Source organism: Fusarium venenatum (assembly GCF_020744135.1).
Source record: "Fusarium venenatum strain MPI-CAGE-CH-0201 chromosome Unknown EDB82scaffold_2, whole genome shotgun sequence".
NCBI lineage: Eukaryota > Fungi > Ascomycota > Sordariomycetes > Hypocreales > Nectriaceae > Fusarium > Fusarium venenatum.
Window position 1 is genome coordinate 8887498 of NW_027072130.1, and position 25595 is coordinate 8913092.

At 43.3% G+C, this 25595-nt stretch overlaps 9 protein-coding genes across 9 annotated transcripts; 5 read left to right on the plus strand and 4 right to left on the minus strand.

Moving 5' to 3' along the window:
• Positions 1 to 59: 59 nt before the first annotated feature.
• EDB82DRAFT_502371 (thiamine diphosphate-binding protein) lies at positions 60 to 2153 on the minus strand. Its single transcript, XM_025736522.2, has one exon. The coding sequence runs from the start codon at positions 1857 to 1859 to the stop codon at positions 117 to 119; it is 1743 nt and encodes a 580-aa protein (XP_025587120.1). The 5' UTR covers positions 1860 to 2153; the 3' UTR covers positions 60 to 116.
• A 107-nt stretch (positions 2154 to 2260) lies between these two features.
• EDB82DRAFT_502372 (Endoribonuclease L-PSP/chorismate mutase-like protein) lies at positions 2261 to 3199 on the plus strand. Its single transcript, XM_065608677.1, has 3 exons — positions 2261 to 2514; positions 2576 to 2728; positions 2804 to 3199. The coding sequence occupies exons 1-3, from the start codon at positions 2350 to 2352 to the stop codon at positions 2885 to 2887; spliced, it is 402 nt and encodes a 133-aa protein (XP_065465130.1). The 5' UTR covers positions 2261 to 2349; the 3' UTR covers positions 2888 to 3199.
• Positions 3200 to 4972: 1773 nt separating this feature from the next.
• On the plus strand, positions 4973 to 6245 carry EDB82DRAFT_502375 (phenazine biosynthesis-like protein). The gene is made up of 3 exons (XM_025736525.2): positions 4973 to 5208; positions 5262 to 5289; positions 5341 to 6245. Exons 1-3 carry the CDS (start codon positions 5184 to 5186, stop codon positions 6233 to 6235), a joined length of 948 nt encoding a protein of 315 aa, XP_025587123.1. The 5' UTR covers positions 4973 to 5183; the 3' UTR covers positions 6236 to 6245.
• Positions 6246 to 6779: 534 nt separating this feature from the next.
• Positions 6780 to 8044, minus strand: EDB82DRAFT_476453 (G protein-coupled glucose receptor regulating Gpa2-domain-containing protein; the record flags this gene model as incomplete). The annotated part of the gene is made up of 3 exons (XM_065608059.1): positions 6780 to 7513; positions 7566 to 7829; positions 7885 to 8044. 3 exons carry the CDS (start codon positions 8042 to 8044, stop codon positions 6780 to 6782), a joined length of 1158 nt encoding a protein of 385 aa, XP_065465131.1.
• A 1688-nt stretch (positions 8045 to 9732) lies between these two features.
• On the minus strand, positions 9733 to 11607 carry EDB82DRAFT_199436 (amidohydrolase 3). The gene is made up of 2 exons (XM_025736528.2): positions 10942 to 11607; positions 9733 to 10885 (listed from the first exon to the last, which is right to left on the minus strand). Exons 1-2 carry the CDS (start codon positions 11516 to 11518, stop codon positions 9858 to 9860), a joined length of 1605 nt encoding a protein of 534 aa, XP_025587126.1. The 5' UTR covers positions 11519 to 11607; the 3' UTR covers positions 9733 to 9857.
• An 860-nt stretch (positions 11608 to 12467) lies between these two features.
• On the plus strand, positions 12468 to 14081 carry EDB82DRAFT_557029 (transmembrane amino acid transporter protein-domain-containing protein; the record flags this gene model as incomplete). Its single annotated transcript, XM_025736529.2, has 2 exons — positions 12468 to 13820; positions 13870 to 14081. The coding sequence occupies 2 exons, from the start codon at positions 12468 to 12470 to the stop codon at positions 13924 to 13926; spliced, it is 1410 nt and encodes a 469-aa protein (XP_025587127.1). The 3' UTR covers positions 13927 to 14081.
• Positions 14082 to 14408: 327 nt separating this feature from the next.
• EDB82DRAFT_502379 (fungal-specific transcription factor domain-containing protein) lies at positions 14409 to 16481 on the plus strand. The gene is made up of 5 exons (XM_025736530.2): positions 14409 to 14921; positions 14971 to 15194; positions 15243 to 15671; positions 15721 to 16229; positions 16282 to 16481. Exons 1-4 carry the CDS (start codon positions 14453 to 14455, stop codon positions 16117 to 16119), a joined length of 1521 nt encoding a protein of 506 aa, XP_025587128.1. The 5' UTR covers positions 14409 to 14452; the 3' UTR covers positions 16120 to 16229; positions 16282 to 16481.
• Positions 16482 to 17540: 1059 nt separating this feature from the next.
• Positions 17541 to 18349, plus strand: EDB82DRAFT_525798 (uncharacterized protein; the record flags this gene model as incomplete). Its single annotated transcript, XM_025736532.1, has 2 exons — positions 17541 to 17642; positions 17690 to 18349. The coding sequence occupies 2 exons, from the start codon at positions 17541 to 17543 to the stop codon at positions 18347 to 18349; spliced, it is 762 nt and encodes a 253-aa protein (XP_025587129.1).
• Positions 18350 to 19499: 1150 nt separating this feature from the next.
• Positions 19500 to 20810, minus strand: EDB82DRAFT_199459 (uncharacterized protein). The gene is made up of 2 exons (XM_065607195.1): positions 20134 to 20810; positions 19500 to 20075 (listed from the first exon to the last, which is right to left on the minus strand). Exons 1-2 carry the CDS (start codon positions 20628 to 20630, stop codon positions 19589 to 19591), a joined length of 984 nt encoding a protein of 327 aa, XP_065465132.1. The 5' UTR covers positions 20631 to 20810; the 3' UTR covers positions 19500 to 19588.
• Positions 20811 to 25595: the final 4785 nt, after the last annotated feature.

The following is a 25595-nucleotide window of genomic DNA, read 5'->3' on the forward strand; positions in this document are numbered from 1 at the left end:
AGTTTCAAGTACAACCCGCCAAATTAAAGAAAGGACAGATTGATATTCTTATTTGTAACACCTCATCTAAGCAGACTTTTTCTAATTTGTTCTAGTAGTATTTGTCAATTAATCCTTCATTCTCCTCGATTTCGTTTGATCAGATACTGCACAAACAATACCAGTGACTGTGGAGCATCGGCCATATCCATAGTAACCTCAATCATAGTGAGCCCCTTACCCTCTTGAAGTTCTGTTTTTTGTATTACAGTTTGGAGCTCCCCCCAGTTGTTAGCCAAAAAGGTATTGACAGGATATGTCGGGTCATTCTTAGGTGCCCCGAAATAGGAAGGTGCTTCCAAGTTTCTCCAGGGTTGCACATCATTGTAGTTCTCCTCAAAACCATGGATAATCCGTTCAATTGTATATCCGCGATTGTTCAGCACAAAGATGATAATATCCAGCTTGTTTCGAATCATATCGCTGATAGATTGGGCAGTCATCTGAAGACTTCCATCTCCTTCAAACAAAATGGTTCGACCTGGGGGTCGAGTACCATCCTGTTGCATTTCCCTCTGAGCCAGCGAGGCACCTTGGGCAGCAGCGAGCATATATCCAATGGAAAGCCAGATTGTCGAGTTGATAAAGGTGGTGTTATCGGGAAGAAAGAGGCTCTGACCACCATAGGATGCTGTACCTGTCTCCGTCAGGATTATATCACCCTCGCGAATAAACTTTGAAATAAAAAGCCAGAAAGAATATTGATCCACCATATCGTCTTCTTTGGGCGTTGGGAGATCCTTCAGCATCTTTTCATAAGAAGGGCACTCAGTAGGGTAGGGTTCTGGAGCCAAGAGTTGAACGGACCCAAGTCGCTCGCACAGCTTTTGGAGAGCAGACTTCAGCGAGAGGGTACGATCAACGTCATTACACCCATCCCAATGGATAGCGTACTTGTCGAACGTAATCGTGACTTGTGGATTTGGCACGGCTGTGAATCCGAAAGTGTTGGTTTCAGAATTAAGAGGTCCAAAACGAAGGACCAGATCCCGAGAGTTAGCCCAGGCGTGATGCTCTGTAGTACCTGCCGAACCAAAATGAACGCCGTGGAAGTTAGGCAAGGCTTCACCAACAATCCCCTTGCCTCCGGGAGTTGTCAAAACGGGAATGCCCGTCAGCTTGGCCAACTCGTTGATTTCATCCTTGATGTCAAAACGGCCAGCAAACATGTCCACAAGTATCAATGACTTCCTGCTTTGTTGGATGCGCGTCACAAGAGTGTCGACGACTTGATCCTCATATGACTCGTCGTAATTGGTAATAGAGAGATCCAGCAGTGAAGTGGGAGCTGGGACTTGGGCTTTGACCATGTCTGTTGGCACCTCGATGTATACAGGCTGACTATGACGAAGACACTCCTTCAGTACTCCATCGATCATCTGCGGAGCGGTTGAAACATCCTTGAGGTTTGCTTGAGCAACGGTAATTGATTTCTGGATATCCGCAAACACTCGGAAATTCCCATCGCCTAAGGAATGATGCAAGCAAGCGCCTGCTCGCTGGGCAACCAATGGGGGGGTCCCGACGATATGCACAATCGGGGCTTTCTCGGCATATGCGCCACCGATGGCATTAACTGCAGAAAGTTCCCCAGGGCCAAAGGAGGTGATAAGTGCACTTATGCCTTTGATCCTTGCGTAGCCATCTGCAGCATAGCCTGAGTTTAATTCATTTGCATTGCCAACCCATCCGATGCCTGATGATTTGATTGCATCCAGTAAAGTGAGGTTGTAATCTCCTGGAACCCCGTGAATTGAACCAACTTTGAGTTGAGCAAGCCGTGTCCAGAGGTATTGGGCAAGGTCGACCGTTTCTGTCATTTTTGAGTAAAAGTGCCTTGAAATAAGGTTTTGTATGAATTACTTAGTGGTTTGCAATTGTAATTGTAATTGTGTCTTTGGTTGCCTCTTGTGCTCCATTATATATGTATGGATTGATTCAGCGCGCATAATTAATTATTTAATTATAAGACCCCGATTGGTTGGAGAAGGTCAACCCATACCACTCCGATCTAGCCGATTACTCCGTATCAAATTTTTCCCAGTGTTGTAAAGACTTGATGTTAGTGCAAAATATTATGGTTCAGGTTAATAAGGGTCGAGAGTTGTTCAGTGCTTTGACCTTTTTTTTATTTTTTTAATAATGCCTTTTTGATTGATGAGGGGATGTCATTTCCGATCAGCTTACGTCATTTTTAGTCCCCGACATTAACGTGATTGTACTTATATAAGGCGTCTCCAATCCAACATAAACATACAACACAAAATCCTTAATTCAAGAGAATACAGGCAATCAATTTTTTAATCTACAATGGCATCGAAGTTGACAGAAATCTCCACGCCAACAGCGCCTAGCCCCTTCCCTCAATTTTCTCAAGCGATCAAATGCAACGGCTTCTTGTTTTGCTCTGGGAATACAGGACTCAATCCCGGGCCGGGTCTTAGCCTCGTGGAAGGCACGGTCAAAGATCGCGCAGTATGTACCATTGTTTTTATAGGTTGGTTAATGGTTGAAAAGGAGCTAATATTTAGACAAGAGACAAACTTTGAAGAACATCGAGGCCACTCTTGTGGCAGGAGGAAGCAATCTCCACAATGTTGTTAAGGTGAATATCTACCTTACGGATATGCAGAACTTTGGCCTGGTTAATGAGGCTTACGATGAATTCTTCACATGGACTCCTAAACTTGTAAGTCTCGCTTTCCATCTCTATGAATGTTGTTGTCTTGCCTCTGTATAAATACATATTTGACAAACAAAACAGGCTCGTACATGTGTTGCGATTCATCAATTGCCCCTTGGCACAGACGTGGAAATGGACTGCACGGCGTTTGTAGACGAATCTTAGAGAGCTAGAGGACCCTTCTCGAGCCATGAATTGAAGCAGTTGTTGTACTTATGCGATGTCTTCTGGGTAAATTTCTGCCGTACGGCAGCACCATTGTGGATCTTAGTTTCCGCATGGAAAGTCTAGTGTTATCACATGCACCAAAATACGATAAACAGCGAAATATCTGGTAGCGAATGTAACGGTAAGTCAAGTTAAATTCGAGGTGGCATGTAAATTAGAGTTTGGATTTCGTCTGCTATGGATAGACAGCTTGGTATACGCGTTACTCTTAAAAAACATGGAAAGGTTTAGCAGAGTGGGTAAGGCGATCATTGAACCACCTTAATCTATAGAATCGTTGCGACGCCGAGTTAGGCTTCTCGCCAATGGTGGATAAATACCTCGTCATTCTGACAAAGTTCTGACATCTGGTGCCGACCGCAACAAACTGCCACTTTACTTCCTTCTTCATTTCTCCTCCTCCTATCTGTATCATCCTTTACAAAGATAGTACCATGCTTCTGTCCGTTCCAGTCCCTGAGGGTAAATATGAGTTCCTGATCATTATACCGGACAAACCTGGCACACGGGAGCAACGTCTGAAAGTCCGCGCTTAATGTTCTCCTGTACCCGTGATGCTGTGTGCCTCAACAAGTCTAACGTACTCTCAGGTTGCATTTCGAAGGAGTGGTTCCACTCAAAAACAATGGTATTTGGAAAATGGGCGGTATGAGATATTCTTTCATGATTATGATCAGAACTAGCACTATCTAATTTCTGATTGGTGGTCAATTGAACAGCGTTTCCAAAGATGACCAGCCCGAGAACCTTGATTTCTATGGCAGCATATTCATTGTTCTAGCCAGCTCCCTCGGTGAAGCACGCGAACAATTTAAAAGTGATATTTATACAACTTCTGGAGTTTGGGATATGGATAGGGTAAGCTGCTTGAATAAAGTTCCCGGAATTCTACTTACCGAGTTGATATAGATCCAAATCTACCCACTTCGAGCTGGATTTAGGAACCCATAAGGCATTTTGTGTGAAGCAACCATTTTTAAAACTCTCCTAGTATCTCCACGTTAAGTAACGAGACATGAAAAAAGAAGGCGTATCTTACGGCTAAGGGTTAGCTGGCTGCCTCACTTGCTTATCATTTGGGTTATAATTTAAATCATCACAAATTACCGCAGTAGACCTTTCAATTTGTACAGCATGGTGGTGCACTTATTCGTTGTGTTTCCCTGCTACAGATAATTAAAGACATGCATTTGAGAGCACTTGTCAGCTTTTCGCTAATAGATCCACATCTCGATGATCGGGACTTGACAAACATCACATACATGAGGGTCTCACTAACTCCATCGACTCCGATTACTCCGTTCCGTGCCGAATTGCTTACTGCGATGTACGTCACCATAGCCTGATTTCTGCATACCCGCTACCCTACGTATGGAAATAGCAATCCATTGGGCTTTGCATAGATTTGAATCTCAAGGAGTTGTAAGGCATAAAGAGTGCGGCCAACTCAAGGACATCGACGTTGCCTAAGCGCTAGACGACGCATCGGTGTAGCCTGCAAAAACAAACACTAGTCACAGTGCAACGCAGAATCAGCAAACAATCATAGTAGTTTTGTATGTTCTCGGACACGTACTTCGTCATGTCTCTCCTGTGACTTTTTATGATCTTTCTATAGCGAACCCGTTTTCTGTTCACAGATTACATCTTGATCTTCATTGCGATATCGGCTGCAAGTTAGTCACTCATACCAGCCTAGATAGCCGGCAAAGTTCACAAGCGGCAAGCCCCACGTTGATTGCTGTAGAGAGTGTGGCCAACGCTTGCGTTGTTATGAACAAATTAAGATGAATAACGAACATGTCGGTGAGACATTTTGTCCAATCGGAGTACATACTAATTGATATAAGAAAAGGTTATCAAGTTTGTCCAAACTTAAGCCGACCTGTTCCACCATGGAGCGAGGCAGGGTTACTAAACCTAGAATAGAAAGTTACTGTCCTGATCTTGCTGAGCAATCTGAATCCTTTTCGGAGCGATCGGGGTAATCGGTGTAACATCCTTATATCATACCCATTTAGAAAAAGACGCATGTTTGGAAAGCTGAGTCAATCGACATGCTTAAGCGGTCTCGCCTCTTAAGCATTTTAAACTTGATACGAAACATTTGATTTAAAAACAGGTTAATTCGTATAAGTTTATTCTAAATTCCGCCGCATAATCCCAGGTTCACACTCTCAACCCCTCACCGGATAACAAAGCAGCCTATTGTACCATTTACCACATCGTCAACATGTCTGCACTGGAAACTTCTTACGGTATGCCTATGCTACAAAGAAGGTCTTGTTATGTTTCTGACATGTATCTACAGTGACAATTGATGTTTTCACCAACAAGAGGTAAGGCGCAAATATATCAAACTTACATCTGCTAATCAAATTGCTTCCTAGGTTTAAGGGCAACCAGCTCGCCGTTGTCGACGATACCAACACAGACCTCACATCACAGCAGATGCAAGAGATTGCGCGCGAATTTAACTTCTCTGAAACCATTTTCATATGCCAGCCACAGACAGATGGGATGCCCCAGATCCGGATCTTTACCCCTGTCAACGAGATGGAGTTTGCTGGGCACCCCGTCATTGGAGGCGGCCATGTTCTTTTTCGTCAGTTTCTTACTGGGGCCTCCGCGGACCCAATAACTCAAAGTACCATGAATGTCAAGACAAACGCGGGAACTGTATGTCTCAAGTATGATTCGGAGCGACAAACAGTTACTGCCCAGGTTCCACACAACGTACATCTTCACGAAACGCCAGCGCCTAAGGAAAACATCGCTCGTACCCAGCCTAGTTTGACTTGGAATGATATTCAAGACTCACACCCAACTATATCTATCGTTCAGGGGGTCACATATGTTCTCGTCAATCTTACAAACCAACCCGACAATTTCACCGCCATACAACCTGGCCCCTCTCCTGTTGTGCCTTTGGATGATCAGTGGGCGCCTTCATTCGTCGGTGTCATGTATTATCGCATTCTAAACGAACAAAATGAGGACGGCCGGAAGGTGTTTGATCTTCGTGTGCGCATGATAGCTATCAATCTCGAAGATCCTGCTTGCGGAAGCGGTGGCTGTTCCCTAGCCGCGTATCTCGCACTACAAGACGGAAGTGCAAGTGGGAAATATCGATTTTTCCTAGATCAAGGTTCCGAAATTGGAAGAGACAGCAATATCATTGTAGATATTTTGTTGAACGATTGTGGAGATGGGATACTGTCGGTACTGTTGTCTGGGCAAGCAGCACCTGTCACTCGGGGTCGACTTTTACTACCAACTAACTAGAAGAAACCAGGCTTAAAATAAATATTTTATAATAAAACAGTCCCTCGTGGCATCACTGGACTGCATCGGTCGACGGAAAGATATTAGAACCAAGGACAAAAAGTGCCTCGACCATGCGATAGAGCCTCGATTGAAAGGTATTACTCTATCTTTTAGAAATACGACTAACATCAACGAAAGGAGTATCGAGGGAAAGCCGCCACTTGGTATTGCAAGCACCAATAAGTCTATCGAACATGTCTACCAATGTCTTGAACACAGAGCCATCCTCATGACGCAGATAATAATGTATGCACAAAACTACATCCAGTATTTAGGAATGGCCACAATCGAGTGATTCAACTACATGTTGGCACGAGGGCAGATGTCAGGGTCGTAGATACAAGCGAAAATGAACTGCGACATTTAGCATAACCGCTCAAAGAACTCCCAAGTGATAATAATTGCATTTAAAAAGCTAGAAAAAGAATTCTAAGTAGCATAAACTTCGAATATATTAGTTGTCATAGAATTCCACTACTGTTATATAAGAAACATGCCGCCTTTATGGATCAAGTGTCCGGAAGCTTCGCCTCTTCATCCACATCTGTATCGCACGTTGCATCTGCTCTGTGAAACTATATGTCAAAGCATTGACTAGTCCTACGAATTGCGTGCAAGCTTGGAGGCCAGTGAGCCATTTCGGTGAAGTGCCTACTGACTCAGCCAAACGGTTCGCCATACCCGGTATCCAGAGAATAATGTACGCGATAGGATATCCATTCAGAAGAAGCATTTTTCGTAGATTCGGTGATGTTGGTCCGTGTCTGTATGGTCCAGGGGGGTTTGACGATTGTTGAGTGTGGTTGGTACATGGGGCTTCGGGTGAAGGAGCTTCGGGCGCCGCACATGCTGACCACTGTACTTTTCCATCACTCGACACTGAACCCCCCTGATCTCCCTTCGATATCTCTAGGGACTCCAGTTCATATGAAGCTGCGACAGTAGTTGTGACCCAAATTCGCTGAGTATCGGACGGCTCAGTGTTATCTCGATCAATTCTCGATCGCATGTATATGGTGTCTCCCCGGGTTGTAGACGATTGGAAGCCATCTTTGAGAGAGCTGAACAAACGTCGAAGCCTGATATATATGTACGTGTAAATGGCGACTGTTGCGAGGAAGATAGCAATGCGCCAAGCGTGTGTGAGGCCATAGCGGAGGCCAAGATGATGGGACTGTATCCAGCACCAATTACCACTTACTGGACCATATATGCCGAGACCGAGTCCTACAAAGCCTGGATGCTTATTCAGAAAGAAATCAGCCGGTAGGGCCAAGTAAGGACTTACTGGTAATTGTGCCAGGAATCCATGCTATCACACAAATGATGACGCTCATCATCCTTGACGAGTCATCAAGGATCTGCTGTCTCTGAACGGCTAGTAATACTGATAAGGATATGATTAAAATGTTGAAGTCGATAGCTTGTACTGAAAATTGACCGACCCAGGCATTGGCCAGACAGGCATTGTTGGGAGGGGCTTTCGGGTCGTCGTAACCATTCTTAAGAACGAGGATACCAGATATCGTGTTATTGAGACTGTTAATAAAGTCTTCAGACTCCAGGTCAGCCACGAATATCGTATCATTTGATTTTTCGATACATACCTGCAACAAGCAGGTTGACTATCAGTGCATGCCGGAAATGACGTCGTGGTGGAGGAACAATCGCATGAAGGCAAAGAGCGAGAAAGCTCGCAGTACAAGAAAGTATAGAGCCAACTAACGTGGGTAGTGATATTGCAAGATTGGCTGGAATGTTGGCCATTGTGTACGGTTCTGTTAAAAAGAGTGAGACATTTTCTGTCCAGAGACATCTTAGCTAGAAATAGCTCGGTCATTTATACATGGACATCCGAAGGCCATCAAGGCAGCCTAAAAGGTTCTCCAGCAACCCAAGGAGCTTATGGAAAAAGGCCCGAGTAGCCGCAGAGTGCCTAGATTGATAGTCATATGCCAAGTTTATTGAATTTACTAGTCTAGTGTCAACCAGGTGCTTTGACATAACCTGTCAGTTTAGTGTGACAAAGCCGCACTTTAAGGTTTCCTCATGGCCAAGACGTCGTTTATCTTGCCTTGAAGTGGAAAACTATGGGACGTTTGCCGTTTTATCAATTGGAATAGGAAGGTTGATTTGGAATTTGTCGGAAGTGAGTTTCATCGGACATCGATAGTGGAATTTAGAACTTAGTTTAATGGGTCAACTATTTTGGCCGCATGATTTGGCAAGAAGACCCTGGCATACCCGATGATAGCCCAGTCTGTACTCGGGATCCTCGTCAGGGCTCATGACCGTAGAAATGGCAATACTTCATCCAATGGATCTTATAAAATGCTAGGCTACCTCCATTAGCAGAGTAGTTTAACGGTTCACCTAAATTGTACATAGCCACCGCTGTCATATTTTAGACTGGGCAGGTCTTGACGACGAGTATCCCTGGCGAGCTGAAGTTTTGTGATTTTACTAATAACGACTTCCAATCAGTCGTGTTTACTGCCAAGGTAAGAAAACTATCCAGACGTCTTTGCCACATACTTGCGCTACTATCCATTGCAGACACAGTCTTGCTATATTCTCTTGACGTAAGTACCAGATTTCGCATTCTGCTGTGGTTATAATAGCGGGCTTTGTTAATAATGTCACGATCTTACTTTGTAACACATGACAGACGCGGGATCAAGGGACGTCTTATCACGAGAGATAATATTTCTCTTATTGAGTTGTTGAGCTCTATCCCAGATATCTTGCGTTCCGGAATAATGAGTGGTCGCATTTTGCGCCGACCGCCGTACATGGACTTCTTAATTGATCATGTCAAAATGAGGACCTGAGCATCAAAATCATGTCCAGTCGCATCGGCGTCTCCGACTTCCGTAACGCAGTGACTTCTAAATGTCCAAAAGCGCAAGGTAAGTGGGAACTTGTGTAAATAATTGACAGCATCGAAGACCACTCTGCCTCGACTTGTCTACTTGCGAAAGATCGATACAGGGCCTTAAGACATCCAAACAAATATAACTCGGCATGTCAATCCAGGCATCTCAGCACCTACCGGACCGACAAACGTGGAGGTTATTGCCAAACTTGGATTGACACATTGGCCATTAATATTAACTAGCGCGATATATCGTGCCGGGTTACCATTCTGGTTCGTGACAACACTTGGTGCTATGCTTTATCAATCTTAGGATCAAGGGACCTGAGAGGCCGACTAGCATTATACGAGCTTAGCCAAGCTTGAAGAAAGAAAAAAACCACGTGTTTGGAAAGAGATACCTTTGCTTTAAAGGATCTACTGGCCTTGGTAGGGCGTGGGTTTCCAATAATAGTGGTTTTGACAGCTTGGCAAAAGGAGGACAAGGTCAAAGCACATGGGAGAACTTGTCCTATTTGCATATGGAAAAGAAGATTGGTTCCTTACAATTGAGGCATGATAGTGGAGCTTTATCGATGTAGATCGTCAAACATGGATTGGTTCTCTAAGTTTTAGAGTTTAATTAGTACTACTAGACAAAAGTTATTTACCTAATTACCGGCTTTGGGCACGCTGCCGATTACCCTACAAGGTAATAAATTCTAATCAAAATACACAAGATCCCCCAAACCAAGTCTCCTTCACCTCAGCCTTGAGCAAAGTCTTAGGGTCCCATTCCATATCAACAATAATAAAGTCCGCCAATTTTCCTGGTGCCAAGCTCCCAACACGATCTTCAGCAAATACACTTCGAGCTGCACCTTCTGTACCCGCAACGAAAGTCTCACACAACCCTAATCTGAAGTGCTCGTGTACTACCTTGGGGTTTTCTGGATTCTTCGAAGACTGCCGGTTAATGGCTACATGGAAATTATGCATAGGCGACCACGGTGACGTAGGACTATCTGTACCGATCGCCATCAAGGCACCCGCATCGGCGAACTCTCGATACGCAAACGCTCTTTCATATCGCTCTCCGAGAAGTTCAGGCCATGTTGTCAGTGCTGTGGGGTCCGCGTGGATAGGTTGGATAGATGCTGTCAACCCAAGCTTTCCGAGTCTCTTGGCGTCTTCTGGGGAAACGAGCTCCAAGTGCTCGATTCTGTGCCTTCGGCCCGGTGTAGCATGTTTCTCAATAGCATCAATGGCCATTCTGACCGCACCGTCGCCGATTGCGTGCAAGGCAATTTGTAAACCGCCAGCATCTGCCTCACTGACTACAGGCTCGAGGAATTCAGGCTCCCAAATAGGTGGCGGGCTTCCAGCTGTAGCATACGGCTCGGAGAGGTAAGCAGTGCATGCGTCAATAATTCCATCAGTAATGACCTTGATTCCGACAAGTCGAAGGTCAGGACTTGTTGTCGAGTTGTACTTTTTGCTCAGCTCGATAGCTCGTTGAACTTGTTTTGAGTTTTCATCGAGGTTGGCGGTTGGTTTGATAAGCCAATAGGCTGAAACTCGTAATGACAGGTTTGGTTCTATCATCTTAAGTGTCACGAGTGCATCCCATGCTTCTTCGTCCATGGCCATTTCGACTGCGCCAGTATAGCCTGCAGCATTATACTCCTTTACAGCGGCGCGTATCGCATCTATTCGTTCGTGCTTCGGTGATGACTTTGCTTGAAATGGCCAAACTGTAACATCGGTCAGATATTGGGTTCAAAATGGTTGTGGTTGGACTTGCACCCACTGATAGACATCATGGCTCCTTCGTCCAAAAGGCCTGATGGTTTTCCATCCGCATTACGATAGATCTTGCCGCCAGCAGGATCTGGGATATCATCAACCTCGAGTTCTCTCAGCGCCGCAGTATTACACCAGCAAGAATGTAAAGAACCAGCATCAATAAAGATGGGTCGCGGGTCAAGATCATCCAACATGGCAGCTGTAACCCCATCCGGCGTCATGTAATGTCTCCATCCTTTGCAAAGAATAGTTGGCGTATCTGGGTTCTCCGCCGCGTATTTTCGGATACAGGATCGGATATCATCAAGTGAAGTGCACCGTGATAGGTCAAGCTTTCGAAGCGACTGGCCGAGCAAGAGAAGATGCATATGACCGTCGATGAAGCTGGGAAGAACGACACGCTGATCAAGGTCGTGAATCTGGACATCTGAGCTTAGATTCTGGGAGATGTCATGGCGAGATCCGACCTCGACGATTTTGTCGTCTTGGATGAGCATGCAGTCTGAAAAGTGAGCGTTGCCACTGAGACCTGTCTCTGTCTTGGACAGGATCCGGCCATTGACGAATAATGTTTTGGCCATTGTCTTGGAGAGAAAATAGCTAGTGATGATGTCTCTCGATATGAAAAAAAGTCTTGTCCAAAGAAATTTTGAAGATGAACAAATGTTATGATGTTGGGGGGTTGAGGGTCGTATCTCTGCGATCAACTTTTATCCTAGTCGTCTGACTACCCCAATTGAATTCCGAGCTTCCTTCCCAGTGTGTAGTCCCCATAGCTCCATAATAAAGTTGTCGGCTCAGCCGTTTATCCAATTAGCATTGTCACTGAGATAACGCACTGACTCGGCTGTTAGTTCAAAACGAAACCCCAACGTTTCCCATTTCCGACTGTGTCTGATCTTAATACGGAATTAGAGTCTCACATTATCTATTAGTAACAGATTCTTCAAAATGGAGGTAGTGGATATCACTGCAATATCAAAAACATCAGGCAGTTGTTAGAAGCTGAGGATACGGTATTCTTATCAAGTTGACTCATTTCATTGAGCAAGCCTCATCTAGACTGCTGAATTTGTGATGCACTGGGTCTATACAAAATAGAGTCAACTGTTGGCTTCAAGTATGAGCTCCCGATGCTCCTTCAAGCCGCGCCCTATAGCAACAAGCACCCACACACTATCCCGCCCTTCCTATCACCACTCGCTTAACACTGGGTCGGAAATCAATGGCTTAAGGGCCCATGCTCGCTTGTCTGATAACCCACTCAAACTGGGAATTGGTCAATCAGTCATCATGCCTGATAATTCCCAGAGTCTAATGACGGACGATGATCGAAAAACCCTCATCGCGTGGAGCTCACGCACGTTCAGGCTCTTCCCCATGGGGTTATCGGTCCAAGGGATTAGATATGACGACGCCTTATTGAGGATATAATAGACATCATCCTCCCAGGCCAGGCTGTTCATCTCTTCAACCTTCTCTATACCTCAAGTCATCTCTCATATATTCCAATTCTTATCTTCGTTCACAATGAGTCATCCAAAAACCACAAACGACTCCGAAATCATCGTCGAGGGCGAAAAGCAAGACAAAATCCACCGTCAAGCATCCTTCAGCGAAGCCACAGCCCAAGTGTTCCAAACAGACCTCGAGAAAGAAAAGGCCATTCAAGGCAACGCTCATTTCCACCGCCTAGGATGGAAGCGCCTTACCGTTGTCCTCATCGTGCAGGCTATTGCCCTTGGCAGTCTAAGTCTCCCCGGAGCTTTCGCTACCCTAGGAATGGTCGCTGGTGTTATATCCTGCATTGGAATTGGCCTCATCGCCATGTATGCTAGTTACATGGTTGGCCTTGTCAAGCTTAAATATCCCGATATTGATCATTATGTCGATGCTGGTCGACTTTTGATGGGGGGCTTTGGCGATAAGCTATTCGCTGTTGTCTTTTTGGGTCTGTTGATACTAGCTACTGGCTCTCACTGCTTAACCGGCACAATTGCGCTGGTCAAGATCACAGGCAGCAGTATATGTAAACTCAGCTTCGGAGTCATCTCTGCTATCATCCTTATGATCTTGGCAATCCCGCCTTCGTTCACAGAGATTGCGATCCTCGGTTATATCGACTTTATTTCCATCATCCTTGCGATCGGTATCGTTATGATCGCGACCGGTATTCAGAGATCTGATGCCCCAGGTGGCTTCTCTTCGTCAACTTGGTCAGCGTGGCCACAAGAAGATTTGAGCTTTACACAAGCCCTTACTGCCGTGTCCAACATCGTCTTCTCGTATGCATTTGCTGCTGCCCAGTTTTCCTTCATGTCCGAAATGCATACGCCAGCAGATTTCACCAAATCCATTATCACTTTAGGTCTGACCGAAATCATCCTGTATACAATTACAGGATCAGTTATCTATGCGTTCGTAGGTCAGGAAGTTCAGTCCCCTGCCTTATTATCCGCAAGCCCGCTTGTGTCGAAAGTCGCATTTGGCATCGCCTTGCCAGTCATTTATATCTCAGGATCGATCAATGCCACGGTTGCTTGCAGGTTCATCCACGGTCGACTTTACCAGAACACTATTACTAGGTTTATTAATACTCGCAAAGGTTGGATCACTTGGTTGGCCGTCGTTGCCTTTGTCATCTTCCTCTCATGGGTTATCGCAGAAGCAATCCCATTTTTCTCTGAGCTTCTGGGAATATGTGCCGCGCTCTTTATTTCGGGATTTTCATTCTGGATCCCTCCCATAATGTGGTTCTTCCTTCTCAAGGAGGGGAATTGGTATGATAAGCACAATGTCAAGCGTGCGGCTTGTAATTGCATTGTATTTATCGTGGGTTTCTTTGTATTTATTGCCGGCACATATGCCAGTATTGACCAGATCGTAGGTGAACTATGGCTCTGACTTTGATCCTATGCTAACATGATCGCAGATTGCAAAATTCAATGGCGGCAGTGTTGGTAGGCCTTTCTCCTGCAATGTGGCTTGAGCCTTGGTCATTCAAGCATTCTTAGGGGAATTGCTATTTGGGCTCATTCAATACGGCTACACCTTACTTTAGTCAATAAATAAACTTTCTTGTTTCCTTGTATGGTATAAATACCGCATGCTTCACTTTCCAAGCCATGTTCCCCGGTCTTTCACGCCTGAACGTCAGCACCTAAATCAATCTCTGGAGCTACTAGCAGCCCGATGATCGGAGCTCCCTGGGTTTCTCACACTAAACTCATTTGCGCGCCATGAATTGTTATCAGTACCTAAGTACCAGAGATAGATCAGTGCTTTCAGAATGTCGGCATTTGTCGTACAAAGCTCAGACGTTGTCTCTTGTCACTATCTTAACGGTAGCACCGACCGGACCTAGCGCAACAGTCATGTTGATAGGTCCTGAATCGGTTTAGTCGATCCACTGAAAAGACCATTTAAAGCACTCTCGATCCACTTCTTTGCACGTCGCTTAAATTCCCACCTTGCATGCCCAATTCCGAACTTGTCAAAATCCACAACAGCAGATCATGCCCCGAGGACGGAGGGGATGTTGGACATGTCGCATTCGTCACAGAAAATGTGACGAGTCATCTCCTGAATGCAAAGAATGCAGTACTCGAGGTATCACTTGCCATGGATATGGCATCGATCCACCAGAATGGATGAACAATGATCAGTTACTACAAGAAGAGCTTCGACGGATCAAAGGTGCAGTGAAAAAGAATTTCCGACGCGTCAAAACAATACAGAATCGTCAACTTGCTCGATTGACGGCTGAAGGAGCACAAGCCTCGCGGGCTAAACCAAGTTCTCAGTCGCGAGGTGACGAAGTCCCCAATCAAACTCCAACCGGCTCTTCAACAACAAATATCATATTTAGGGAGGCGCAGTACTTGGTACATTACCTCGACTACATCTTTCCGATTCAATATGCCTTTTATGTCGATGCACCAGATCAAGGTGGCAGAGGTTGGCTCTTCTTCCTTCTCGAGCGAAGTAAGGAATCTTTGTCCCGTGTAGCACTTGGTTTCTGACTAGTTCATAGACGCACCACTTCGCAACGCAGCACTCACTCTTTCTGCCTTCCATCAACATACCTTCTCACCATACCATACGGAAAACCAAGAGGATGAGCTATTAAAATACCATACCAAAGCACTTCAAGAACTGCGATATGTAGTCCGCCATCGAGATGTTGGCGCTTCCGCCGACAACATCGAGGAATGGCTCAAGTTTCTCGCTGGCGGCATGTTCTTGATCTCTTTCGAGGTAATGTTGCGGCCTATGCGTACTCGACTGTACTCTAATCCGATTCAGGTCTTTCAAGGCGGCACAAAACACTGGCAAGCCCACTTTAACGCTCTCGTATCTGTTATTCAGAACCTTACCTCCTCCGATTTTGACTTCGACGCGTCCAACCCTTCGAGTTCCGACTTTGATTTTCAACGAGGGATGAATACTGCGCAAAAATTCATTCTGTCGAATCTTGTCTGGATAGACATACTTGCACCACTGGCTACGGGAACTGCACCGAAACTGCCATACCATGACTGGCTCAACGCTGGTAGGATTGACATGTCAAGAGTCATGGGCTGCTCAAACTGCATCATGATCGCAATTGGTGACATGATGGCTTTGAGCTCGGAAGCTAGCACACTGGGCAGTAATAGTTTGAGAATCGCCATCAGGGGGTTAGAGAAGCGCATCCTGGATGGAGTAGACGCGGCGTTGGATGATGCATCAACAGTCTGTACTCCTATCCTGCGAATGAGTGTTTGCTAATCGGTCCCAACAGTTGACTCCGACCAACCGCTCCGTAACCCACCTCTTTGCAGCCGCAGCTCTTGTCGAGCTTTATGCTCTTGCCTCTGAAAATGGCATGACATCATCAGATCCTCACATTGCAGTATTACGAGTCGTCAATGTATTAAACAGCTTAGCCCCACATATTTCTTTACGAGCAATGCCATGGCCTTTATGCGTTGCGGGTTGCATGGCACTTCCTCCCAACGAGCAGTACTTCGATGATTTATTGAAGAAGCTTATGGACCACGCTGAGGCGGGGTTTACTAACTGCGGCACAGTATATAGTGTTATGAAGAATGCTTGGGAGCAAAGAAGGCGAGACCCGAGTAGACTTTGGAGTGCAAGACAATCGATGGAGGACATGGGTATTTGTGCTCTCCTGATCTAAGCCTTTGCATGACCATAGACTTCTTGAGACGGATGATAGGACAAGGAGTATTTGGGAGTATAGATCAACAGAGTCGACAAAATGCGAATTCACATCACAAAGATAAAGTACTTTAAATATTGTTAATTACTTCAACTATATAAGTATAGGTATAAAACTTACTCGAGGTACTAGTTGAAGTCTATTTAAACTGCGGTGGCCTGGCAAATAATGTTTCCTGTTGACAGCTAGAGTCTGATGTTCTATGAAATGTGATGATTGATCTGGGCATATAATTTCACGCTACAATAATTCTTTGTATGATCTGACGAAAGTGACCACGTTATCAATGGTTGGGCGACCTTGGTCATCAGCACTCAAACAAAAACTTGTATGACTGAGGCCGCACTGTTGGTTTAATCAGTTTACTATTCTGGGTAGATCAGAAACCTCGAGACAAACATATGAGGTTAGATCCCCGACTGAGGGCCGAATGTTAAAGAGTGGCCGACATATCGCCGACCCATGACGATCGACCAAAAACGCGGGGTATTCGGAAGGAGCCGTAGCGCATACAGAATAGAATCATCTTTGAAGTGCCATAGGGCTCTCGGTAATCTTGAAGTTAGTATACGGCTGTTGCCAGATTTATGGATGGTGGCCTTGTAGAGAATCACTGGAGCTAGAGTTATAGACACTACGATCGAGTTTGTAGCAGCTGGCTAATCCTCTAGCTAATCTCAGTTAAGCCAGGTTTTGTTGTCGAGTCCTCGCTTCAAGCACTCGGAAGAGTCTGATCATGGGTCAATGCAGATCATACTGGGGTAGCGGAAAGTCTCCGAAATCCCCAGGTTTAGGCGGAGTCTCCGCCTGATGTTCAGGTCCAACGACCCCAAAACGGTCACAGCCGATGAGTTTATGCAAGGCAGTCTTGGCATTTGTCCTTTCAAAACATATATTCGGGCCGTGATCGATCAATGCAACCCTATTTTCCTTGCTAAAGGAGACATTTGGCTTAGTTTATAATAATAACATGTTATCAAAATTGTCACGATACACCGTTTTCCCAGTCAAGGGCTGCAATGAAGCGCCGAATACTGACTAATGAACCTAAAGGACCATGTTTGACATTAGTTGGCAGGGCTCGGAGTAACACAATAGGTGGAACAACCTTATTCTAAGAAACCAATATTCCGCTTAATGGCCGAGGGTGATGGCAATGATTGAGATAGCTTCAGAAACAAGAAGTGAATCTTTCCATCTGACAGAATTTTCGGAACGAGAGAAAATGGCAAAGATCTTCCTCATCAGCGAGAAAGGTTTATGAGGGAGCAAGGACGCAGCAGGTATAAGAAGCACCAATGACCTCGACAAATTCAACGGTTTCAATAGCTCCAGACACACCAGTTCGCCCAAGAATACAAGATCCACAATCTATCAACATGTTCACCTTCAAAGCTCTCCAACTTGTCTCCATGTGCACCCTAGCGTATGGACATGGCTACCTCAGTAAGCCCATGAGCCGAACCGGTCTTAACGCCGAGGTAACTAGCCCTATTCCTTCTCCATAAACTTAGCTAACAAGTGAAAGGCCGGTCCAGATACGTGCCCCGAGTGTACCATCTTGGAGCCCGTGACTGCCTGGCCAGACCTCGACTCCGCCAAAGTCGGACGAACGGGTCCCTGCGGCTATAACGCCCGAGTTAGCGTCGACTACAACCAACCTGGTGCTAACTGGGGCAAAGAGCCCATCGCCACCTACAAGCCTGGCCAAGTTGTTGACGTGCAATGGTGTGTTGACAACAACGGTGACCACGGAGGCATGTACGCCTACCGTATCTGTCAAGATCAGGATATCGTCGACAAGTTCCTCGACCCAAATTACATCCCCACCGAAGCTGAGAAGCAAGCTGCTGAAGATTGCTTCGAAGAAGGCCTCCTTCCCTGTACCGACGTTAATGGTCAGGAGTGTGGGTATAGTCCTGATTGTTCGGCTGATCAGCCATGCCATCGCAACGATTGGTTCACCTGCAAATCTTTCCAAGGAGACTCGGATGGCAAGGGATGCCGAGGTGTCGACAATGCACCAATCAACTCGTGCTACACATCTATTGCGGGTGGTTACACCGTCTCTGGCAAGATCAAGATCCCAGACTACGTCTCGAACCATACACTTCTGTCTTTCAAGTGGAACTCGTTCCAGACTCCCCAGGTTTATTTGACTTGTGCTGACATCGCCATTTCATCTTGAGTCCGTTTACATAATCGAAGCATGCTAGAGTATTCTCGATAGTGACTGGATATTTACACTGGCCTTCACAACACAACTGAGCAAAAGACTGATAGGGCAGTGAACAGCCTTTATTAGTGGGTGTTATTCTTTGATCTAGGAACGTTCCTTTACTATCTCAAGACCAAAGTATATAGTCTAGCATATAAATACTGTCTGTACTGGCCGATATCTCTTCCTCACTTAACGTGGCTAGATGTGGAGCCATTGAGCTTTTCACTTACAAAAGCATATCTCGCGACCCAAGATAAACAAATCACTAAAACTTCTAGAGATTGTTGCTTTGCTTCTTGGCAACAGGCACGTGATAAATCATTTGACCTTCAGGGTAAGAGCCTCCTCGTAAAACCTTGAGTTTAACCCAATGACACCAGTGAATGTGTGAGTCATTTTCTGAGTTCGTTGGATATTCCACCGAAACCCGTATATCCAACTACCTTGGCTTTATAATTGATCAAAGTGAAGGCAATTGGTGCGCTGAGACCCTTTTTCATGCCAGTAGCCATGACCAAAACCTTGAGCAAACCAACCATTTTACTCGTCCTAGGTGGCGTAGCTTTCTGGTGGAATAATTATCATGATAGCCTTAACGATTGACACTTTGATACACCATTCACTGTCTTCCTTTACAGAATCAAGACAATTGATAATCATGTTATATGTCTGTGTTACTGCGCTGACTGCCGACTCAGGGTATGAGGTCTGTAGTTCATCTGCAAAGCGGAACTTTTGTCAGGACCAATCTGGAAACGGCGATCTATTTTATCATGACATTGGAGAGATGTGAAAAAGCTGTTCTTGGTCAACATTCTGGTCCATTTTCTGCGGCGCGGAGTCAGGGACTCGAATTTTCAGGGAAGTCAATCTTATGCAGATCGTCTTGGATGGAGAGGAGGAACCATCGTCGGCCCGAGCTCACAATGGGTATTTGATAAGAAACTCCCTACTTGGACAGGCCATGCCGCCTGTATCGATGTTATTAGGACGACTAGTGAGGAACAGAAGAGATGGCGTATACATGAATTCCACTGTGGATGTCACGAGAAGGAGGTATAGATTACCACACCTACGGGTTGTTTTTTACCATAGTAAATTTCGCCCAGTCTTGCTAGACAGCTTGAACTCATTGTAACTTAGAGGTTGAAAATACTAAAGTTGGGAAACTTAAAAAGTTAACTACTATCTGGCATTATACTTTTCTCATAGTGAGAAAATTCCACCCGACGCAAGTATACTAATCAAGACAGTAAAAACTGGTATAAGTCCTGGCTTAGAAATCGCAAAACCTGTACTCTCAGCAGCGTCTGTGCCAACGCTGGTCTTTTCAACTACAGACTCCTCTGTCATCGTTGCAGTTGCTGCGGCAGCGTCCAAGTCTGACTTCTGGAAGACAATAGGTAGTACCTCGACCGTAGTAACAACTGCAAAATCTCTAGCTGCATTCGTAGCCCAAGATCCGGTCATATCTTCAGACCGTGTGAAAATACTTGAATAGCTCACTCCTTGATGAACCCAGGAGAGCAGGCCAGGCTTATGTGTGATTCCGGGGACTGTGGAAACAACAACCAGGTCATCTTCGAGATTACCTCCATATGCCATTCCCACGTAGCACCAAGTCTTATAATCATATTTGGAATAGCTTCCTATTGTTGAAATACAACGCCCAGCCGGATCAATCTCGTAGCCACTACTGTATCCTATTATTAGCATAACCTTAGATTAAACGAGAGTTCTTGTAGACTTACGTTGGTCCGCAAAATGCTACCGTGTCGGACGGCTTAAGAATGCCATTCCAAAGCTCGGTGAAATCCATAAATCGTGGCTGATCTGACTGAGATGTAGGATAATAAGTAGAATACTTATCGTAATCTTTTATCGTATTTGTCATGAAGCCAGAAACTGACAATGTGCTGTCAGACTTGGCTATAATTCCCACAGTGTCCCAACCATCTGGGCAAGCAATGCCAGGGGAGTGATAGTATAAAAAAAGTCCAGGATCAGTAGTGGTAAGACGGATGTCTGAAACAACACTGTCAATCTCGACACCGGACGGTCGGCAGCTGCCCTGAGTCCAATGATCGCAGTTGGCCTGGCCTACATGGTACAGGTATGGTGCACTCTTGTTCACAAAGTGTACTTGCTTAGTATTTACTGTTGTGCAAGATGATGGTGCTGTAAAGGTGGTTGTCAAAGGCCCAAGGTTGTAGAATTCAAACCCAAAATATTCTGTTGAAGTCACCATGTTGAGTAGCGGCAAGACGACCTTTGACAGTTCAACTAAGATCTGACTGGTAATCTGAGCTGGAGTAGCAAAATGAAGAGGATAGACAATCTTTCAATAGTCAGACATGATGAGATAAAGTAAGATGGTAAGATTAAATATGAAAACGCAGAATTGTCGTTCCTTTCAAATCTCTCGGCGTGCATATAGGTAAATCATATGATGGAGGAACTTTTATATATCTTGGCATTTGAACCCTTGTGTTCTAAGTCGCGTTATGCCTCTTGAAGTGTTCGCATGTTTGATATTATTGGAGGAAAATTACCCACCCTTGTTAGTTGATGGTTGCTAATGAGCCAAGAACCCATAACGGTTACGGCTTACTATTAAGCAAGGCGTTTCCGCTCAACGAGGAAAAGCTAATTTAATTGTTAAGATATTTATCTCGGAAGATGAAGGAACCAGTGAACCACTTTCAAAGCACACCGCATATTGTGAATCCGATACACTACCACGAAGAGTCAGCTCTTCCTTCTCAATAGCCTCTATGGCCATTGTGTCAGTCACTAATAACGTATTAACTGACGAAATTCGGTAGCGCGTTTCTGATTCATTCGCACTAATGCAGGGTTTATGCAGGCAACGTAAAGCTACTATAGGCTTAGAAAATTGGGAGTATTTCCTACGCCGTATATCCAGCCGAGTCAATGAGAACCGAGGATGTCAGTGGCTTGCAAAAAGACCCACTGAGAGAACGCCTCTTTACGCCACCGAATTTTGTGACTTGAAACGGTTTAACTAAACTTGGAGTCACCTTTGAAACTAGTCGCATTTCAACAAAAATCATGTATGCTTGCACTGATCAGGGAGTATAGATCACCACCATTCTTTATTATTATAGGTTAGTTGCACTTAGTGAGTTGCACGTTATAGACTTGATTTAATAATAGAGCGTTTTTCGTTTTTAGTTTTTTAATGAGACATGCTAAGCGAACATGTTTTCTTCATGAAACTTTCTATGACCAAAGAGCCATTATAGGGTAAGCGAGACTTTCAGTGTTGTATTATGTAATACAAACTAAATGACAATGAATGATTAGGGCTTCAAAACATCAAGACTTGAAATAATATCGAATCTTCTCGAAATAGAATATTCCAAATGATGGAACCAGGATTGGAACTGCGGTAATTGCCAAACACCACATATTCAGTTTACCTGTTCCCAGTTCTTCGAAGTTCATACCCGAACAGCACAGATAAAAGAAAGTGATACAAACACAGTGGCCAGGACAGTTAGCCTCTGGATTCTCATTGCATTATTCGCGGATCTTCTAGATTCGTGAAGAAGAGAGGCGGTCGCAAGTATTGCCATGCCTTGTTCCATATCGTAAGCTAAATTCTTAGTTTTTTAGAGAATGAAGTTATAATATGTTTAATAAGCGAGTGCCGCAGATAAGTAAGCGCTGCATTTTCCCCTCTTATATCTAATTATTTGCCTAATTTATTATTTTTTAATAAACAGTAATACTATAACCTTTAATTAAAGCTAGAATTATTTTTACTCTTTAGGCTATTTAAAATAACCTGGAATTAAATAATTAATATACTGCAAAGATATATTATAACCCTAGCGGTTATATTATATATACCCTATAAATTTCATGCAACTTGACCCACTTAATTGTGAGCTTGCCTCTAAGTTCACTAGATTAATTATAAGTGGATTATGCTTATATAGGATTACTGCGCTCTAAGAGTACCCTAATCTAGGATTATTATAATCCCTAGATTTAAGTAATCCCCTAAGGATCCCTTAGGTATATATATATTTAGTTACTTAGCACTAGATAGAACTTAGCTTATTAGCTATTAATAAAATATCTTTACTTAAATATACTTTACTTACTTTATTTAATATTAAGAAATATAATACTTTATTGTACTTAGTATTATAATGTCTTATATATCTGCTAATATAAACCTAGTATAAACTAGTATATCCCTTAGGAATTATAACTATTATAATATAGGCATTAAGTTTTCTTTGCTTTTTTACTAAGTTCTTAAGCAATTTTAATAAAATTCTTAAATTATTTTTTAAGCCTTTTAATCTTACCCTAGGAAATAGTAGTATTTCTTTTAATATTATTAAGTAATTTATTATATTAGTCTCCTGAGTGCTTAAGTTATTATTTAAGTTTTTTAATCTTATCTTTATAATTCTTTAAATAGATAAAAGAAGCTATAATTTCTTCTTTTTTATTATTATTTATATCTATAAGTATATTAAGAAATACTTAGGATAAGGGCTAAGGAATCTGTAACGGGGCTCGAACCTGCGACCTTCGAGAGGTTCTCGGTCACGTGTCGAGACCCGCTCCAAGGGGAATTACCTGCAAATCCCTCAATCAGTAATAGAGGGAGACAAGCTTTAGTCTTGTCACAATACAGAGGCTATTATCGTTCTACCTAGTTGTTATCGTATCACCTTATTATAGAATCTTAGCAGTTAATAGCTATTTAGTTTTAATAATATAAAGGTAATTTAAAGTAATAGATATTATTATATAAATATTACTTAATATTAATATAATATAGTTTAAATAAGAGCTATTATTATATAAGAATTATAATTCCTAAGGGATAAACTAGTCTATATTAAGTTCATATTAGCAGATATATAAGGCATTATAATATAAAGTATTATAAAGTATTATATTTTTTAATAGTAAATAAAGTAAGTAAAGTATATTTAAGTAAAAATATTTTATTAGTAATTAATAGGCTAAGTTCTATTTAATATTAAATAAATATATATATACTTAAGTAATCCCTAGGAGATTACTTAATTTAGGGATTATAGTAATCTTAAATTATAAGTACTCCTAGAGTATAGTAATCCTATATAAGTATAATCTACTTATAAATAGTCTAGTAAACTCAGGAAGTATATTTATAGATAAGTAAAGTATACTATATAGAATCTATAGGGTATATATAATATAATCGCTAGGGTTATAATATATATTTTAAACCCAAGGTATTACAATCCAACGGATAGCTTAGTCACCCTGCACAGGCCCCTACATTTTTTCACCAATCACCTACCATGATCACTCGACACGATCAGTGCCAAGACTCCACGCTCAGCACTGATCCAACTTGATCAGTACTGATCCTCTTGGCTCAGCACTGATCCTACGATAACCTCACTGATCGCCCAGAAATACCTAAGTATATATATATTCACTTAGCACTAGTTAATACACTTAGCTCGATAGCTATCAATTAAAACATCTTTACCTGAATATGCCTGACCTGCCTTATTCACTATTAAGAGATATAACACTTTGCAATCGCTCAGTATCACACGCCCTATGACTCTGCCAATATAAACTTAGAATAGACTAGTTTATCCCTTGGAAAACCTAACCGTTATACGTTAATAGCTCTTGTTCAGAACGTACTGCGTGAACGCTGAGCAATATTACCATACTGTCACGATATCCACTAACGCTAACAGCAACGGACCGGCACCACCTTACACGGGACTACCTCCCAGTATGGCTGAAATGATGGCTGAGCTCCAATAGCTCAGAAACACTATACAAACCCTACAGGGGAGAGTAAACAAATAACCCCCGCCTGCACCACCGGTTAACCCTGTCGATAATCAACGTAACCTAGGAGAAATTATTAAGCCCCTGACCCCGGAACTGTTTAAAGGGAAAGCAGCGGATATCCTACTATTCCTTACCTATATAAAAGGATATTTTAAGCTATTCCCTACTAAACTAGATACTGCAGCAAAGAAGATACTATATACTGCACTATTAATCCAAGGAGACGCCAAAGACTGGTTTAAACCCCTCTGGAAGGACTATCTGGAAAACAACTATAACCAGCAAGACCAGGAAACTCAGAATATATTCGCAGACTGGCTTAACTTTAAAGCACTCCTGAAGGACAACTTCAGTGTAATTAACGAAGAACGATAAGCAGCCGCTAAAATCCTTAATCTTAAACAGCAAGGATTATATGCAGCACACTCTGCTAAGTTTCAATAACTTGCCGCTAAAACTGATTAGGACGATAAAGTACTCATAGAAATCTATTACTGCAGTCTAAAAGAAGAGGTTAAAGATAAACTCTATAAGGCAGATAGACCTGATAATCTTACGGAGTATATCACTATAGCCATTAAAATCGACGAACGATAGTATAAACGCAGAAGAGAGAAAGCCAATGCCACAAGAAAGGGAAGCAACTATAACCCCTACTTTCCGAATTAATACCGCAATAACAATAACTACGGAAATAATCATAGCTATAATAAGAATAACTCTCAAAACTAACGACAGCAGCGAAACAATACCTTGCATAGAATGCAACCTAGACCCATGGCCCTCGGAGCTATATAACCAAATAATCCAGGAAGAGATATATCTAAATGCAAGTGCTATAACTGCAACCAGTTAGGATATATATCACGAAACTGCCCCGAGCCGCGAAAACCACGAAACCCAAATTAAGGTAAGTAAACACTTAGAATGACTAACCAACAGGAACCTTAAATGGCACAGTGCACCTAGACGCTGGGAATATGCAGAATAGGATATAATATGGCCAACAAAAAGGCCTTAGAAAAAGACACTAAAACCAAGACCTAATAGGTTATATACCTAGATAGCTCAGTTAAAACGCCATCTAACCCATTTAAATCCCTAAATGAAATCAGGGAATATTACCAGAAGGAAATGGAGGTTAAAACCAAGGAAGTTAAGGCCAAAAAGGCACGAAAGAAATACTATAACTAAACCCCTGAATAAAAAGAAAAACAGTTATAAAGACAATAGGACTGGTACTATAAAAACAAACAAACACTAGGAGTCATAATAACCCTAATAACGCCCAGCAATACCTTAAACGAGGGCAACCAAGCAATAGACGATCTCCCTGTAAGGACTAAAGTACAAGAAAAAGAAG

Excerpts from the sequence above, each read along its gene's own strand:
- EDB82DRAFT_502371 (XM_025736522.2), bottom strand. The coding sequence starts at position 1,859 with ATGACAGAAACGGTCGACCTTGCCCAATACCTCTGGACACGGCTTGCT.
- EDB82DRAFT_502372 (XM_065608677.1), top strand. The coding sequence starts at position 2,350 with ATGGCATCGAAGTTGACAGAAATCTCCACGCCAACAGCGCCTAGCCCC. Across the intron at positions 2,515-2,575 it reads GCACGGTCAAAGATCGCGCA|AGACAAACTTTGAAGAACAT; the intron begins GTATGTACCATT and ends TATTTAGACAAG. Across the intron at positions 2,729-2,803 it reads TCACATGGACTCCTAAACTT|GCTCGTACATGTGTTGCGAT; the intron begins GTAAGTCTCGCT and ends CAAACAAAACAG.
- EDB82DRAFT_502375 (XM_025736525.2), top strand. The coding sequence starts at position 5,184 with ATGTCTGCACTGGAAACTTCTTACG. Across the intron at positions 5,209-5,261 it reads TGCACTGGAAACTTCTTACG|TGACAATTGATGTTTTCACC; the intron begins GTATGCCTATGC and ends ATGTATCTACAG. Across the intron at positions 5,290-5,340 it reads GATGTTTTCACCAACAAGAG|GTTTAAGGGCAACCAGCTCG; the intron begins GTAAGGCGCAAA and ends ATTGCTTCCTAG.
- EDB82DRAFT_199436 (XM_025736528.2), bottom strand. The coding sequence starts at position 11,518 with ATGGCCAAAACATTATTCGTCAATGGCCGGATCCTGTCCAAGACAGAG. Across the intron at positions 10,886-10,941 it reads AGGAGCCATGATGTCTATCA|TTTGGCCATTTCAAGCAAAG; the intron begins GTGGGTGCAAGT and ends CCGATGTTACAG.
- EDB82DRAFT_502379 (XM_025736530.2), top strand. The coding sequence starts at position 14,453 with ATGCCCCGAGGACGGAGGGGATGTTGGACATGTCGCATTCGTCACAGA. Across the intron at positions 15,195-15,242 it reads TGTTCTTGATCTCTTTCGAG|GTCTTTCAAGGCGGCACAAA; the intron begins GTAATGTTGCGG and ends AATCCGATTCAG. Across the intron at positions 15,672-15,720 it reads CGTTGGATGATGCATCAACA|TTGACTCCGACCAACCGCTC; the intron begins GTCTGTACTCCT and ends CGGTCCCAACAG.
- EDB82DRAFT_199459 (XM_065607195.1), bottom strand. The coding sequence starts at position 20,630 with ATGGTGACTTCAACAGAATATTTTGGGTTTGAATTCTACAACCTTGGG. Across the intron at positions 20,076-20,133 it reads GTAGCATTTTGCGGACCAAC|TGGCTACGAGATTGATCCGG; the intron begins GTAAGTCTACAA and ends AGGATACAGTAG.